This window comes from Nannobrachium achirus, assembly GCF_963921795.1.
Source record: "Nannobrachium achirus genome assembly, chromosome: 16".
Classification (NCBI taxonomy): domain Eukaryota; kingdom Metazoa; phylum Chordata; class Actinopteri; order Myctophiformes; family Myctophidae; genus Nannobrachium; species Nannobrachium achirus.
Window position 1 is genome coordinate 35,687,585 of NC_137823.1, and position 11,516 is coordinate 35,699,100.

General features: G+C 41.5%; 1 protein-coding gene across 1 annotated transcript; it reads left to right on the plus strand.

Moving 5' to 3' along the window:
• Positions 1-724: 724 nt before the first annotated feature.
• On the plus strand, positions 725-8,082 carry LOC308300422 (E3 ubiquitin-protein ligase TRIM47-like). The gene is made up of 6 exons (XM_080744258.1): positions 725-980; positions 1,565-1,957; positions 2,294-2,389; positions 2,704-2,937; positions 4,891-5,050; positions 5,807-8,082. The coding sequence occupies exons 1-6, from the start codon at positions 759-761 to the stop codon at positions 6,628-6,630; spliced, it is 1,929 nt and encodes a 642-aa protein (XP_080600384.1). The 5' UTR covers positions 725-758; the 3' UTR covers positions 6,631-8,082.
• Positions 8,083-11,516: the final 3,434 nt, after the last annotated feature.

Below are 11,516 nucleotides of genomic sequence, written 5' to 3' on the forward strand. Positions count from 1 at the left end.
GTTGAGTGAGAAAACAATGTTAACATTTAGCTAAACATCTGGGGACCCCCAAAATAATTTGGGGACCCCTCTGGGGGTCCCGAGACTCCCGAGTCCCGACCCACAAATTGAGAACCACTGCAGTAGATCACTAATTCATTTAATGAGCCAATGTTCCATCAATTTGCCTACCAGCAGGTGGGGCTAGATGATGTTAAATGCGCTGTTAAAATGAACAGACAAAATCATCACTATGTAACATTGTTCATGGTGTTCAAAATAATAAACTGTTTCTCATTGCGAGAAGTGTCATCAACCCCTCGTTTTGACTGGTAGGCTACTGTATGTAAACCTAAAAAAAGATCCAAGAATGGTGAGAAGTCAGTAAGCAGATGTTTTAGCACTAAATAACTTGTCACAGCACTTCATTGGACAGTTTACTGGGCTATTATAGCTCCACTAGCAGCTCAATTTTAGCAAAACTCATTTTTGGAACAAAACGCCTAAAATCATGAAAGGCCGCAGATGACATGGCACCAGGCACCCTTTTCACATTTGTCTATTATAGAAAAAAAAGAAATCTCCTGGATTCTGACAGCCCAATGTTGGTAATTAAACCCTGCGTAAGGGGCGCGGCTTTACATAATCTTGCATCACAGACGTTCCACTGCGGAAGCGCTGTAGGCCTACTCTGTAGTAGAAAACGAAAGTTAAATACGAAACTTTATCTGCATTGACAGAGTGTGAGTGCGTGGTGTGAGAGCGGTGTGATCAGTAAAATGGCACATCAACAGCTAGGAGTTATTCTGGACCGAGATCAGTTCTGCTGTTCGATCTGCCTAGACCTTTTAAAGGAACCTGTAACTCTACCTTGTGGTCACAACTACTGTAGACGCTGTATTGAGGGTTACTGGGACCAGAACAGAGACTACAGCTGTCCTGAGTGCAGAGAGAGCTTCAGTCCCAGGCCCGTTCTGAAGAAGAACAATATGATGGCTGAGGTGAGGGAAAAACAAGCCATAAATCATATGTAGAATACTTTTATTTTGAAGACGTTTCTCTCTAGACAAGAGATGTGTCAGCCCATATTTTTCAATAAAGAAGTATTTTACTCCAGCTTGTGTCGGAATCGCAATGCGACGACAACACTATCATAATGATGCACACCATGGTTGTGCACTGCACACAACAACATTTTAATTTAAAATGTGTCTTACCCCTGAACAATGCTGGGACTAGCCTAAATCTTTATATCTAGATATCATGTGGCAAGCCTCCCTCTTTCCCGAGGCGTCTCCGTTTGTCTCCTCATGCCAATAAAGCTCCTTTTAATTGAATGTAAGAAAGACATTATAATTTTAAAGGGGTATGAATATCTTTGCAAAGCACTGTACAATTAAATACAAAAACAGAACAATCAACAGTATGAAGTTCAAAGCTCAGAGCTACATTACATATCTATGGTCCAAGCAGAGTCACTCACTTCTCAATGTGAACCATTAACCTCAAGCTTCTGATGGTGTTGTTTCTTTGTCATCATCAGTGAGTGACATATCCTCCAACCTCCATTACATTTGACTTACAGATTGTGGAGAAAGTGTGGAATCCAGAAGGTCGGAATTGTTCTCCCTCTGCTACTCCTGTCCATGCCGCTCCTGTCCATGCCGACCCAGCAGATGTGGTTGTCTGTGATTTCTGCACTGGAACCACATGCCACGAAGCCCTTATGTCTTGTCTGGTGTGTCAGGTTTCTTTCTGTGAGACTCATCTTCAGCCTCACTACAATGTACCTGCCCTGAAGAAGCACAAGCTGGTCCCAGCCACGGCCAGACTGCAGGAGAAGATGTGCTCCAATCATGACAGGCTGATGGAGGTGTACTGTCGCACTGACCAGCAGTGCATCTGCTATCTGTGCATCATGGATGAACATAAGGGCCACAACACTGTGTCAGCTGCAGCAGAGAGGACTGAGAAACAAGTAGGACCACAATCACTTGTTCATCAAGATAGTAGTTCATGTTTCAAAGATTAAAGTTGAAGGAAATGATCATGAAGCATTAGTTTAAAAGCAGAAATAAGGTTCTCCTTTATTGGGGTAAATTAATTAATTTGTTGAGTGCCTTCTGTATAAACCCAAAGATAAATGTGAGCCTGACTTAGGCCTTGATCTACAAGTAATAAAAAGTACTGCAGAAGTACAGACATTTTGGACCCAATGATAGAATTTCTTGTCACTGCAAAAATGTATTTTGGAAGTTGACTTCATATTATATATGGAAACCAAACTGTCTCTTCCAATGTTCATTTCTTGTAGAAACAGCTGGTGTTGAGTCAGCAAAACATCCACCTGAATATCCAGGAGAGAAAGAAAGACCTGATAGACCTGAGACAGGCCATAGACATCCTGAAGGTGAGCGATAGCGAATATTTACTGCACACTCATTTCTCCACATATACTAATAACAAAGATACATTCATAATGACTGATATTGACTGGATTGCAATTACAGTTTCCATAGCATCAACCTATAAAATAAGGCTAGCCATGTATGGATCCCACAGTGTTTTTAAAAAAAAAGAAAAAAAAAGAAAACAGATATAATACAGATCATGCTAGTCACTACTAGTGATCTTTCGTGCACTGTGTGTGTGTGTGTGTGTGTGTGTGTGTGTGTGTGTGTGCGTGTGTGCGTGCGTGCGTGTGTGTCTTGTTGTGTTTACTAGTTTTCCGCAAGTGGAGCAGTGGAGGCCAGTGACAAGATCTTCTCTAAGATGATTGTCTCCATTGAGACAAGACGCAGTGAGGTTAAACAACTGATATTGGACCAGGAGAAGACTGAAGTGGCTCAGGCTGAGGGACTCCTGAGGCAGCTGGAGGAGGAGATAGCTAAACTAGAGAGGAAACATGCTGACCTGGAGGAGCTGTCCAACACTGATGACACCATCCATTTCATTCAGGTTCCACAGACAGCTTTCACTCTTCCACCATCATGTGTTTTCTGATAAATTGACTAATTAATCATGAAAGTTGTTTTGAAAAATGTACGAGATAGGATATTATTCTTATTGTTATTTGTGCTTGTTGAGGTAGCGAATCTAGCGATGCTTATAGCTTAGTTCTTCGTACCCCATATCTATCGGACAGTGAAATAATTACTGACATCAATAAACGGAGGAAACATCTAATCTATCTATAAATGCGAGAAGTCTCTGCGTGTCTGTCTGTGTGTCTGTAATCCGCGTATCTCGAGAACCGTTCGTCCCACCGGCTTCAGATTCGGCACACGCGTTCCCCGCCGCGGCACGGAGTGCAGTGCCGGGTCTCGACCCGACCCGACGCGCGGTTTTCCCGAACCGGCGCGAAACGTTCAGAATCTCCTTATGCAGGGTTGATTGTTGACATCAGGCTGTTCCGGAGGAAATCGGCGAAAGCTCTGACTCATTGTGACATCACTTCATAAAAGGCTCTGACATCACGTACGCCACATGAGTCAACAAAAAATCTCTGTGAGTGTGTATGTATGTATGTAATCCGCGTATCTCCAGAACCGTTCGTCCCACGGGCACGCGCGTTCTCCATATATGGGCATAAAATGAATGCCCCCATATATGGGCATAAAATGGATTGCAGACAGACAGATACAGATATCTCCATATATGGACATAAATGGACAGAGGCAAACAGATGGTCAAAGATCTCCATATATGGGCATAAAATGGACGCAGACAGACAGATACAGATATCTACATATATGGGCATAAATGGACACAGGCAAACAGATGTTCAAAACGGGTCCTATGACAACAGGTGTGAGGTTTGCATTAAAGGGGGAACCGGCACTGTGTCTGCAACACAGTTGGAGGCACAGACAGATACTCCATATATGGGCATAAAATGGACGCAGATAGACAGATATCTCCATATCTGGGCATAAAATGGACCCAGAACTATAACTGCAGTGATCTCCATATATGGACATAAATTGGACGCCGACAGACAGACAGACAGATACAGATATCTCCATATATGGGCATAAATGGACACAGGCAGACAGATGGTCAAAACGGGTCCTAAAGGGCGGGGCATTCATTCCCTATTTACATTGTTCCGAGTTGGCCAGGTCGCCGACTAGACGCTGGGCCGCCCGAAGGGCGGCCCAGCTTCTAGTATGTTTTAATAGTAGTTGGGTTTATTCCAGGAAAGGGATCTTACAAGCATCAGAACGACATGGTTCCAGATCAATTCTTCCTACGTTAACACAGTGATACAAAGGTTTTATACACCTTGGGGGTTAAGTCTGACGTCTTTACGTCAAGCCTTCAGTCGACATTAATGTGCTCCATTTCCTAAGCAACTAGGGTTGGTGTGACACCAAAACGTTAAACAACTCCGGGGTTAACTAGATATTATGGCTTTCTGTGAGAGATTCTACCAAAACAATGCTGATAACAGGCTCAGAGGCACAGACATTTTAAACAAACTTATACTCCATAGACATGCTGGCTACCTAATATAAACGAGCACATACAAATGAAATAGGCTATATATCTATACAAAAGTGATAAATACATATTTTTTTTCAGATGCCAAATCAGCTGTGAAATTCATTGTAAGGTCTTTTTATTAATTCAATATTTGAGAACTTCTCTTATACTATACTCTACAGCACAACTGAGCAATTGACATGAAACAAAAGGTCATAAGACACATTCAAACCCATATTATTGAAATTAGGTCTGTTCTTTTTGTATTAACTAGCTGAGTAACAAGAATACCAGTTTTGTTTTAGCTGTTTTTTATTATGTATTTATTCACAGTGTGAATACAAGAATACCGGTTTTAATCAAAGTACTAATCAATTGATCTGATGGTATTTTGTTCTTCCATCCCTGTCTACTGGATCTTACCAGAATTACCAGTCTCTCAACATTTCCAGTGAAGCTCCAGTCTTACTCAGTATTGTTGTCCTCCCTCTACGTTCCTTCGCGGATGTGAGTGATGCTGTGTCTGATCTGGGAGACAAACTAGAAATAATCCTGAAGACAACTTGGCCAGAGATATCAGAGAGAGGTGAGATTCATATATTCATGTCAACCAGCTATCATAGTAAACAATGGATTGGGAAAGTAATTTCTTTGCTGCCAAGTGCCAAAGGGATATTTGAAATAGAGTAGACTCATGCTACACACATGGGCATGTTCGCTTCAAAACCAATGGATTTTAATCAAACTACCTTAGCGTGCCTATTCTGGGCTTGTCATAATAAGCAAAAATAGACATTCCGAAAAGAAATGTCAAACATCTGGTGAAAATGGGCAAATAATGTTCAATCAAAGTATATTGTGGTTTAGTGGTTAAAGGGGTATTTCACTTTTGAACATGTTTGGGGTCATTTTAACCTACTCAGGCTTTTGTGAGCATCCGGACATTTTTTTTTTTTTTTTTTTCCTCCAGTTTCTTGATTCAGTGTTGATGGTGTATTTATTTTATCAGACACCTGCCAACTGCCAAAGGCAACTGGGGGAAAAAACTGTCCCGGATGCTGCTCACAAAAGCCTGAGTAGAATGACCCAAGACATGTTTCAAAATGAAATATCCCTTTAACTAATGTCCATTACATATCATACACTAGTAGCCTATATATCTGCTGCTATGCTCATGCACCTTATATCTTACCTCAGGTACATACCGTACATACCACACCCAGGTACTTGCCACACTGGATATATATACAGTAAACTGTTTGTTAATTTGCACCAGTTGTGTAATATTATGTACTATTTTCTGTACCAGTAATGTGGTATTATGTATTCTGTATATTTTCAGTCTTTGGTACCAGCACCAGTAGTGAAGGTCCGTTTGGAAGCACCAACACCACCTCTAGTAGTGAAGGTCTGTTTGGAAAGACCAACAACCCCTCTAGTAGTGAAGGTCTGTTTGGAAAGACCAACAACCCCTCCAGTAGGGGACATCCGCTTGGAAAGACCACTTACACCTATAGTAGGGGACATCCGTTTGGAAAGACCACTAACACCTCTAGTAGGGGACATCCGTTTGGAAAGACCACTAACACCTCTAGTAGGGGACATCAGTTTGGAAAGACCAACAACCCCTCTAGTAGGGCACATCCGTTTGGAAATACCAATAACACCTCCAGTTGTGAAGGTCTGTTTGGAAACACCACCACCTCCTCTAGTTGTGGACATCCATTTGGAAACACCAACACGGCCTCCAGTAGTGGATATCCATTTGGAAACACCACCACCTCCTCTAGTAGTGAATTCTGTTTGGAAAGTCTGTTAGGAAACACCACCACTGCCTCCAGTAGTGGACATCCTTTTGGAAACACCACCACCTCCTCAAGTAGTGAAGTCTATTTGGAAAGTCTGTTTGGAAACACCAACACAACCGCCAGACATGGACGTCTATTTGGAAACACCAACACAACTGCCAGACGTGGAGGTCTATTTGGAAACACCAACACAACCACCAGACGTGGAGGTCTGTTTGGAAACACCAACACAACCACCAGACGTGGAGGTCTGTTTGGAAACACCAACACAACCACCAGTAGTGGAGGTCTGTTTGGAAACACCAACACAACCACCAGACGTGGAGGTCAGTTTGGAAAAGACCAACACCACCTCTAGTGGTGGTAGTCTGTTTGGAAACACCTCCACCCAACAACCTGGCACCACCTTCAGAGACTCTGACCTCTAATGACATTCCTAGGGTGGGGTTCTTGTGCTGTTTTTGCTGTGTGAGAACGTCACTTCTCACGCTTTTTGCACTGACCAATGGACACCTTTATTGGAGTGTTCAGCTCATCCAAAATGTTAAGCAAATCCATTTCCTCAACATCAGCAGCTGATGCTGCTAGGTCTTATCCCATCTTTTTTTCAACAGTATATTCACAAGAGGTTTCTCCTATAGCAACAATCGAATTTTGAAACCATCTATATCAAAACCTTCTCCAGACCAAATGTGCTTTAATTAGCTTGATATAGTTTATAGTTTAGTTTGATTGATATATTACTGATCCTCGAGGGGAAGTTAAGCAATTAAGCACTGCACCCAGAAGGAAAGCAGAACTTTGTGTGTTTTCTGATGAGTCAGCAGTGACAGCCTTGAATTAAAAAACTCATTCCAGCTCTCAGCATGAAACTGTACTATATCCTTCATCTCATCATGTATATTATATATTAGTGTTTCTCAACAGAGCGGCACAGCCCCCAGGGGGCATACAGAGAAGTTCGGGGGGTGCTGGAAACAATGTTTTTTAAAGGGGGTGCAGGGGTTGGTCTGGCATCATACCATGAAACTGTGACAGGGCCATGCCCTGCTATTCAGTGCTGTGAGAGGGGCCTAATGTGACAGGGCCTGACATCTATATACAATTCTGCTTATAATCAGGCTTTTTTCCATCTCCCTTGAAATTCGTCTAATAGTTACATAATCACATACTCAGTTTAATGTAAAATCAATTGGATGTTTTCTTAGAATGATACAAGCAGCACAATCAAAATAAAGCTTACATTTTAATTGGATGTGGGGGTATAGATCACTATATCCACATTTTACTTTTTATCCTAAATCTCAACATGTACATTATAAAACAATGTACTGTGGCGTGTATATGAACCTACATCTCAACACATGCAACGTTACATCATATCTTACATCTTAACATGGTACTTAGCCTATTTCTCAACATGATCTGTGATAGTGAGGTGTGGTTTTGTGTTACACTGTAAGGGGATAGCAAAGGAAGTGGCATTCTGCAGCATTGTTTTGTAGGTATAATGTGGAGCAACATTGTGTAATTGGGTTGAGTGAGTCGTTGAGCTCTTTCTAATGTTCTATTGTCTTCTGATAACAGTAAGTCCAGACACCACAATTTCTCTGTGGCAATATTGACTTACTATGACTTAACCTGTATGAATGTATGTCAAGTAGAAGTAGATGAATTTAAGTTTCTGTAAGGAACTGGAAAATAAACTGGAAAGTACAATAAAATACTTACAAAAACTCCTGCTGCCATCTGTTCTCTCCTACCAAGCCTTGTAGAGTACCCTACATCCCAACATGGTCATACATCTCTACCTGGGACATACTGGCTATATCTATAGGTTATATCTATATCTCAAGAACAAAGGCATGAAAGATGTGCAAACAAAATAGTTAAACTGTTTATGAGCCTAGAGGGGGAAAATGCTGTAATTTAAATCTAACCTGATGTGTATAGTTCAGTGGATCACTAATGAAGCATGGATTAAATGTGCCATCAATTTGCCTACCAGCAGGTGGGGTTGGTTGATCTTAAATGTACTGCTAAAATCAACAGACAAAATTGGCTTGGCTCTCAATGTCAAATGAGTTTTTGGTGAGGTACTCATCAGTGCAGACCACTCATGATGGAACAGGCCTGGACATGATGGCAGCAAGAGGTCTCGTGTGTGGTGAAGACATACTAGCAGGCCAGTGTGGAGCCTTACAAGGCCAAGGAAGGGCCTTGTAAGGCACACAAAATGTGGTAGAAGCAGCTACACTTTCTAACCACCTCCCCACTATACCAAGACATCAGAAACACATACTTCCCACAGATTACACACACCCAAAGTGAGTTTGAAAACATGACCAACTAGAAGCAGTGCTCTTCCGAGCACAGGTCTCCACCAGGTCAGGCATGTAATGTGTTTTACATAAGTCGGCCTCCTGATGGCGCTATAAAAGGCTGATGTAAAAAATGCAGGGAAAAGGTTTTACCTTGGCCTCTAAGGAGTGCGCATACAAAGTTTGACACTAATCGGTGGAGTTATAGGTGAAAACATGAATCGGCCTGTTATAGCGCCACCATGAGGCTGATTTGATTTTTCTTAAGTGGCATTTATTCCTCTGCCTATTGGGAATGTGCATGCACAATTTCACCAAAATCGCACACTGCGTTCAGGATTTCAGGCATTTTATTCAAAACTGACCAATCCTGCAAACTTTGAAAGCCAGTTTTAGCCAATCAGGATGGAATATGGAAAATCTGACACATCCATGTCGATCACATGACTGTAGAGATACTGTCTACTGATTTACGTGATCTTTGGACAAAATCTGTAGGAGTACTGGCAAAAGTTAGTTTTGCAAAAGTCGGCCTCCTGGTGGCGCTAGAACAGGCCCATGTGAAATATTTGGGGCAGAGGTTCTGAATTGGTGTCGAGGGAGTGTGTGTGCACAGTTTGGCAGCGACCGGGCCAACGGCGCCGGAGATTAGCTGGTAACGGACAAACGGACGGACGGACGCACGGACGGACGGACGGACGGACGGACGGACGGACGGACGGAGGGGAAAACATACTATCCCTCAGCCTTCGGCTGGTGGAGACAATGATGAAAAACTCCCATACCTACTGGGAGAAATACAACAATGTGCGAAGTCTGCGAACACTGCAGCAACATTTGTTGCGACAAAAGAAGGCTAGAAACAACCACCCTAACCTAAGGACTACAACAAACCATGGATTGACATCTAGACCTACTGCACATACAGCATGAAACAGAGCTGCTACCTTTAAATGCATTTTGAGAAAAAAAAAATATGCTGCTATTTGTTCCAAAAGCTTTATACCCTGTATAAAATGTCACAATGCAACATAGCTGTACCCCCTCCAACTGTATACATGTTCCCCATTTTCAGCTGTTTTTATTTTATTTGTGACACTTGCTTTGGCAATATTAACATGTTTTCTCATGCCAATAAAGCTCCTTTGAATTGAATTGAAATTGAATTGTAAGGAGGAGAATGGAGTAAGATGACTTCACTTCAGTTGTTACTTGTCCTTGAAGGAAGGTGTTGTAGAGTTTATGTTATCATGATTGATTATGTGACGTTAATAACAGTAGTAGATATAATTATATTATCATGTTTGATTATGAGTGACGTTAGTAACAGTAGATTATGCTGTATCATACATTACAGATTACATGATGTACTGTAAGAGTCAAGATGTCTTTCCTAGGTCTGATAGATAGTGTTTATGTTAAAGCTTGTCCTTGCAATGCCAGTATAACGAGGGTTTGATTTCCTTTGCTTAAGGCAGAATCTCTGTACCACAGGCCTGTGGTACTCCTATGTACACAATCACTTGTACAATTCATTGTATTAAACCACCACCACCACCTTGTGCTTTTGCCTCTGACACTTCTTTATTTACGTCTTGTTGACAGAACTTGAATTCCACCACAAAGGCAAAATGAGATAGCAGTAAAAGCTAAACGTCTACCCTTATTTCAGGATCTCTTCTATCAACTGAAATTATTATTAAGCATCTATGACAAAGGGCCATAAAAGTAATATGACAAAAATCAAATTGCCCCATGTTAGGGGTAAGCTGATCCAAGTAAAGGGGTTAGTTAACTTACATGATAGTATTATTTAAATGTTTCATGTTTAAACTTGAACAAATAATGTATTAACTTATCAATAAAGGTTTAATAACATATAGTCTTACTTATTTTCTTAATTTACCCCGGGCATTTGGTAAATCCTTCCCCACAGGTACCATTTTAGACTAAATTGACTAGAATAATACTTGTGTGCTTCCCAACTTCACAGCCAGGTGTAAATGATGGATGTTTACTAGATTTAAGGTCAGATGACAACACAAAGTTCTAGGTAAAGGGTGTGGGCCATCTTACCCCGTTCTATCCTATGTTATGTGGCTGCTGTACTATTAGTCAGCCCTCAGAGGAGACAAAGCTTGGAGGTTCAACAGGTTCAACAAATTCAACAGGTGGCCTGCTCCACTTCCTGCCCCTCATGATGATAGGCCCTGTGCCACCTACTCCTGTCTGAGTCTGACACAGGTCCTTGGTCTTAATGACATTAAAGTCAAAAGACCTGTCATCAAACTAGGGGGCAAGCTGGTCAAAGTGCTGAGAGCAGCTGTGACGTTTACAGCCGCGTCATGCAAAACAACCATGACATGATGCACTCTCAGAATGTCTGCATCTGGTGAATGAGTGGACTGCACAACACACCACACAAAATGCCTCAGTGTGTGCAAGCTTTGAAAATATATAAAGAGTATTATAAACTACAGCATTTTCTGTTAACTGCTCAGTGTTCATTTACCCTCTGGCCATGGGTATGCAAGCTGTCTATGCAACTGACATGTTTGAATAGACCATTTAAATGTTCCATCAGATCTGAAGTGGATTCAAATTTCATTTTTTGTGTGTGTGTGCATCAGATAAGTTGGCCGTGCTCACTGCTGAAGACCTGTGCCTTTAAATCCCTTGCTTTCTGCAATGAGGATCTTTTACCATATAGTCAGTCAAACATTCTGACATCAGTGTCATTTTAATCTCCTAAACTGAGGTCACAACACGTTATGTAGAAACATTAGCGAATACATGATTACCCTGTTAACATAAACCAAAAATGGATTGTGAAAAAGTATTCTAATCTGGCTTTCTATGTAGGCCTACTGTATATCAGTTGTAATTTATCTTTGAAGAGCTATTTTGTATGTTTTACATGATA

Coding starts and splice junctions, on each gene's coding strand:
- LOC308300422 (XM_080744258.1), top strand. CDS start 759: ATGGCACATCAACAGCTAGGAGTTATTCTGGACCGAGATCAGTTCTGC. Junction 2,390..2,703: donor AGGCCATAGACATCCTGAAG/GTGAGCGATAGC, acceptor TGTGTTTACTAG/TTTTCCGCAAGTGGAGCAGT. Junction 5,051..5,806: donor GCCAGAGATATCAGAGAGAG/GTGAGATTCATA, acceptor GTATATTTTCAG/TCTTTGGTACCAGCACCAGT.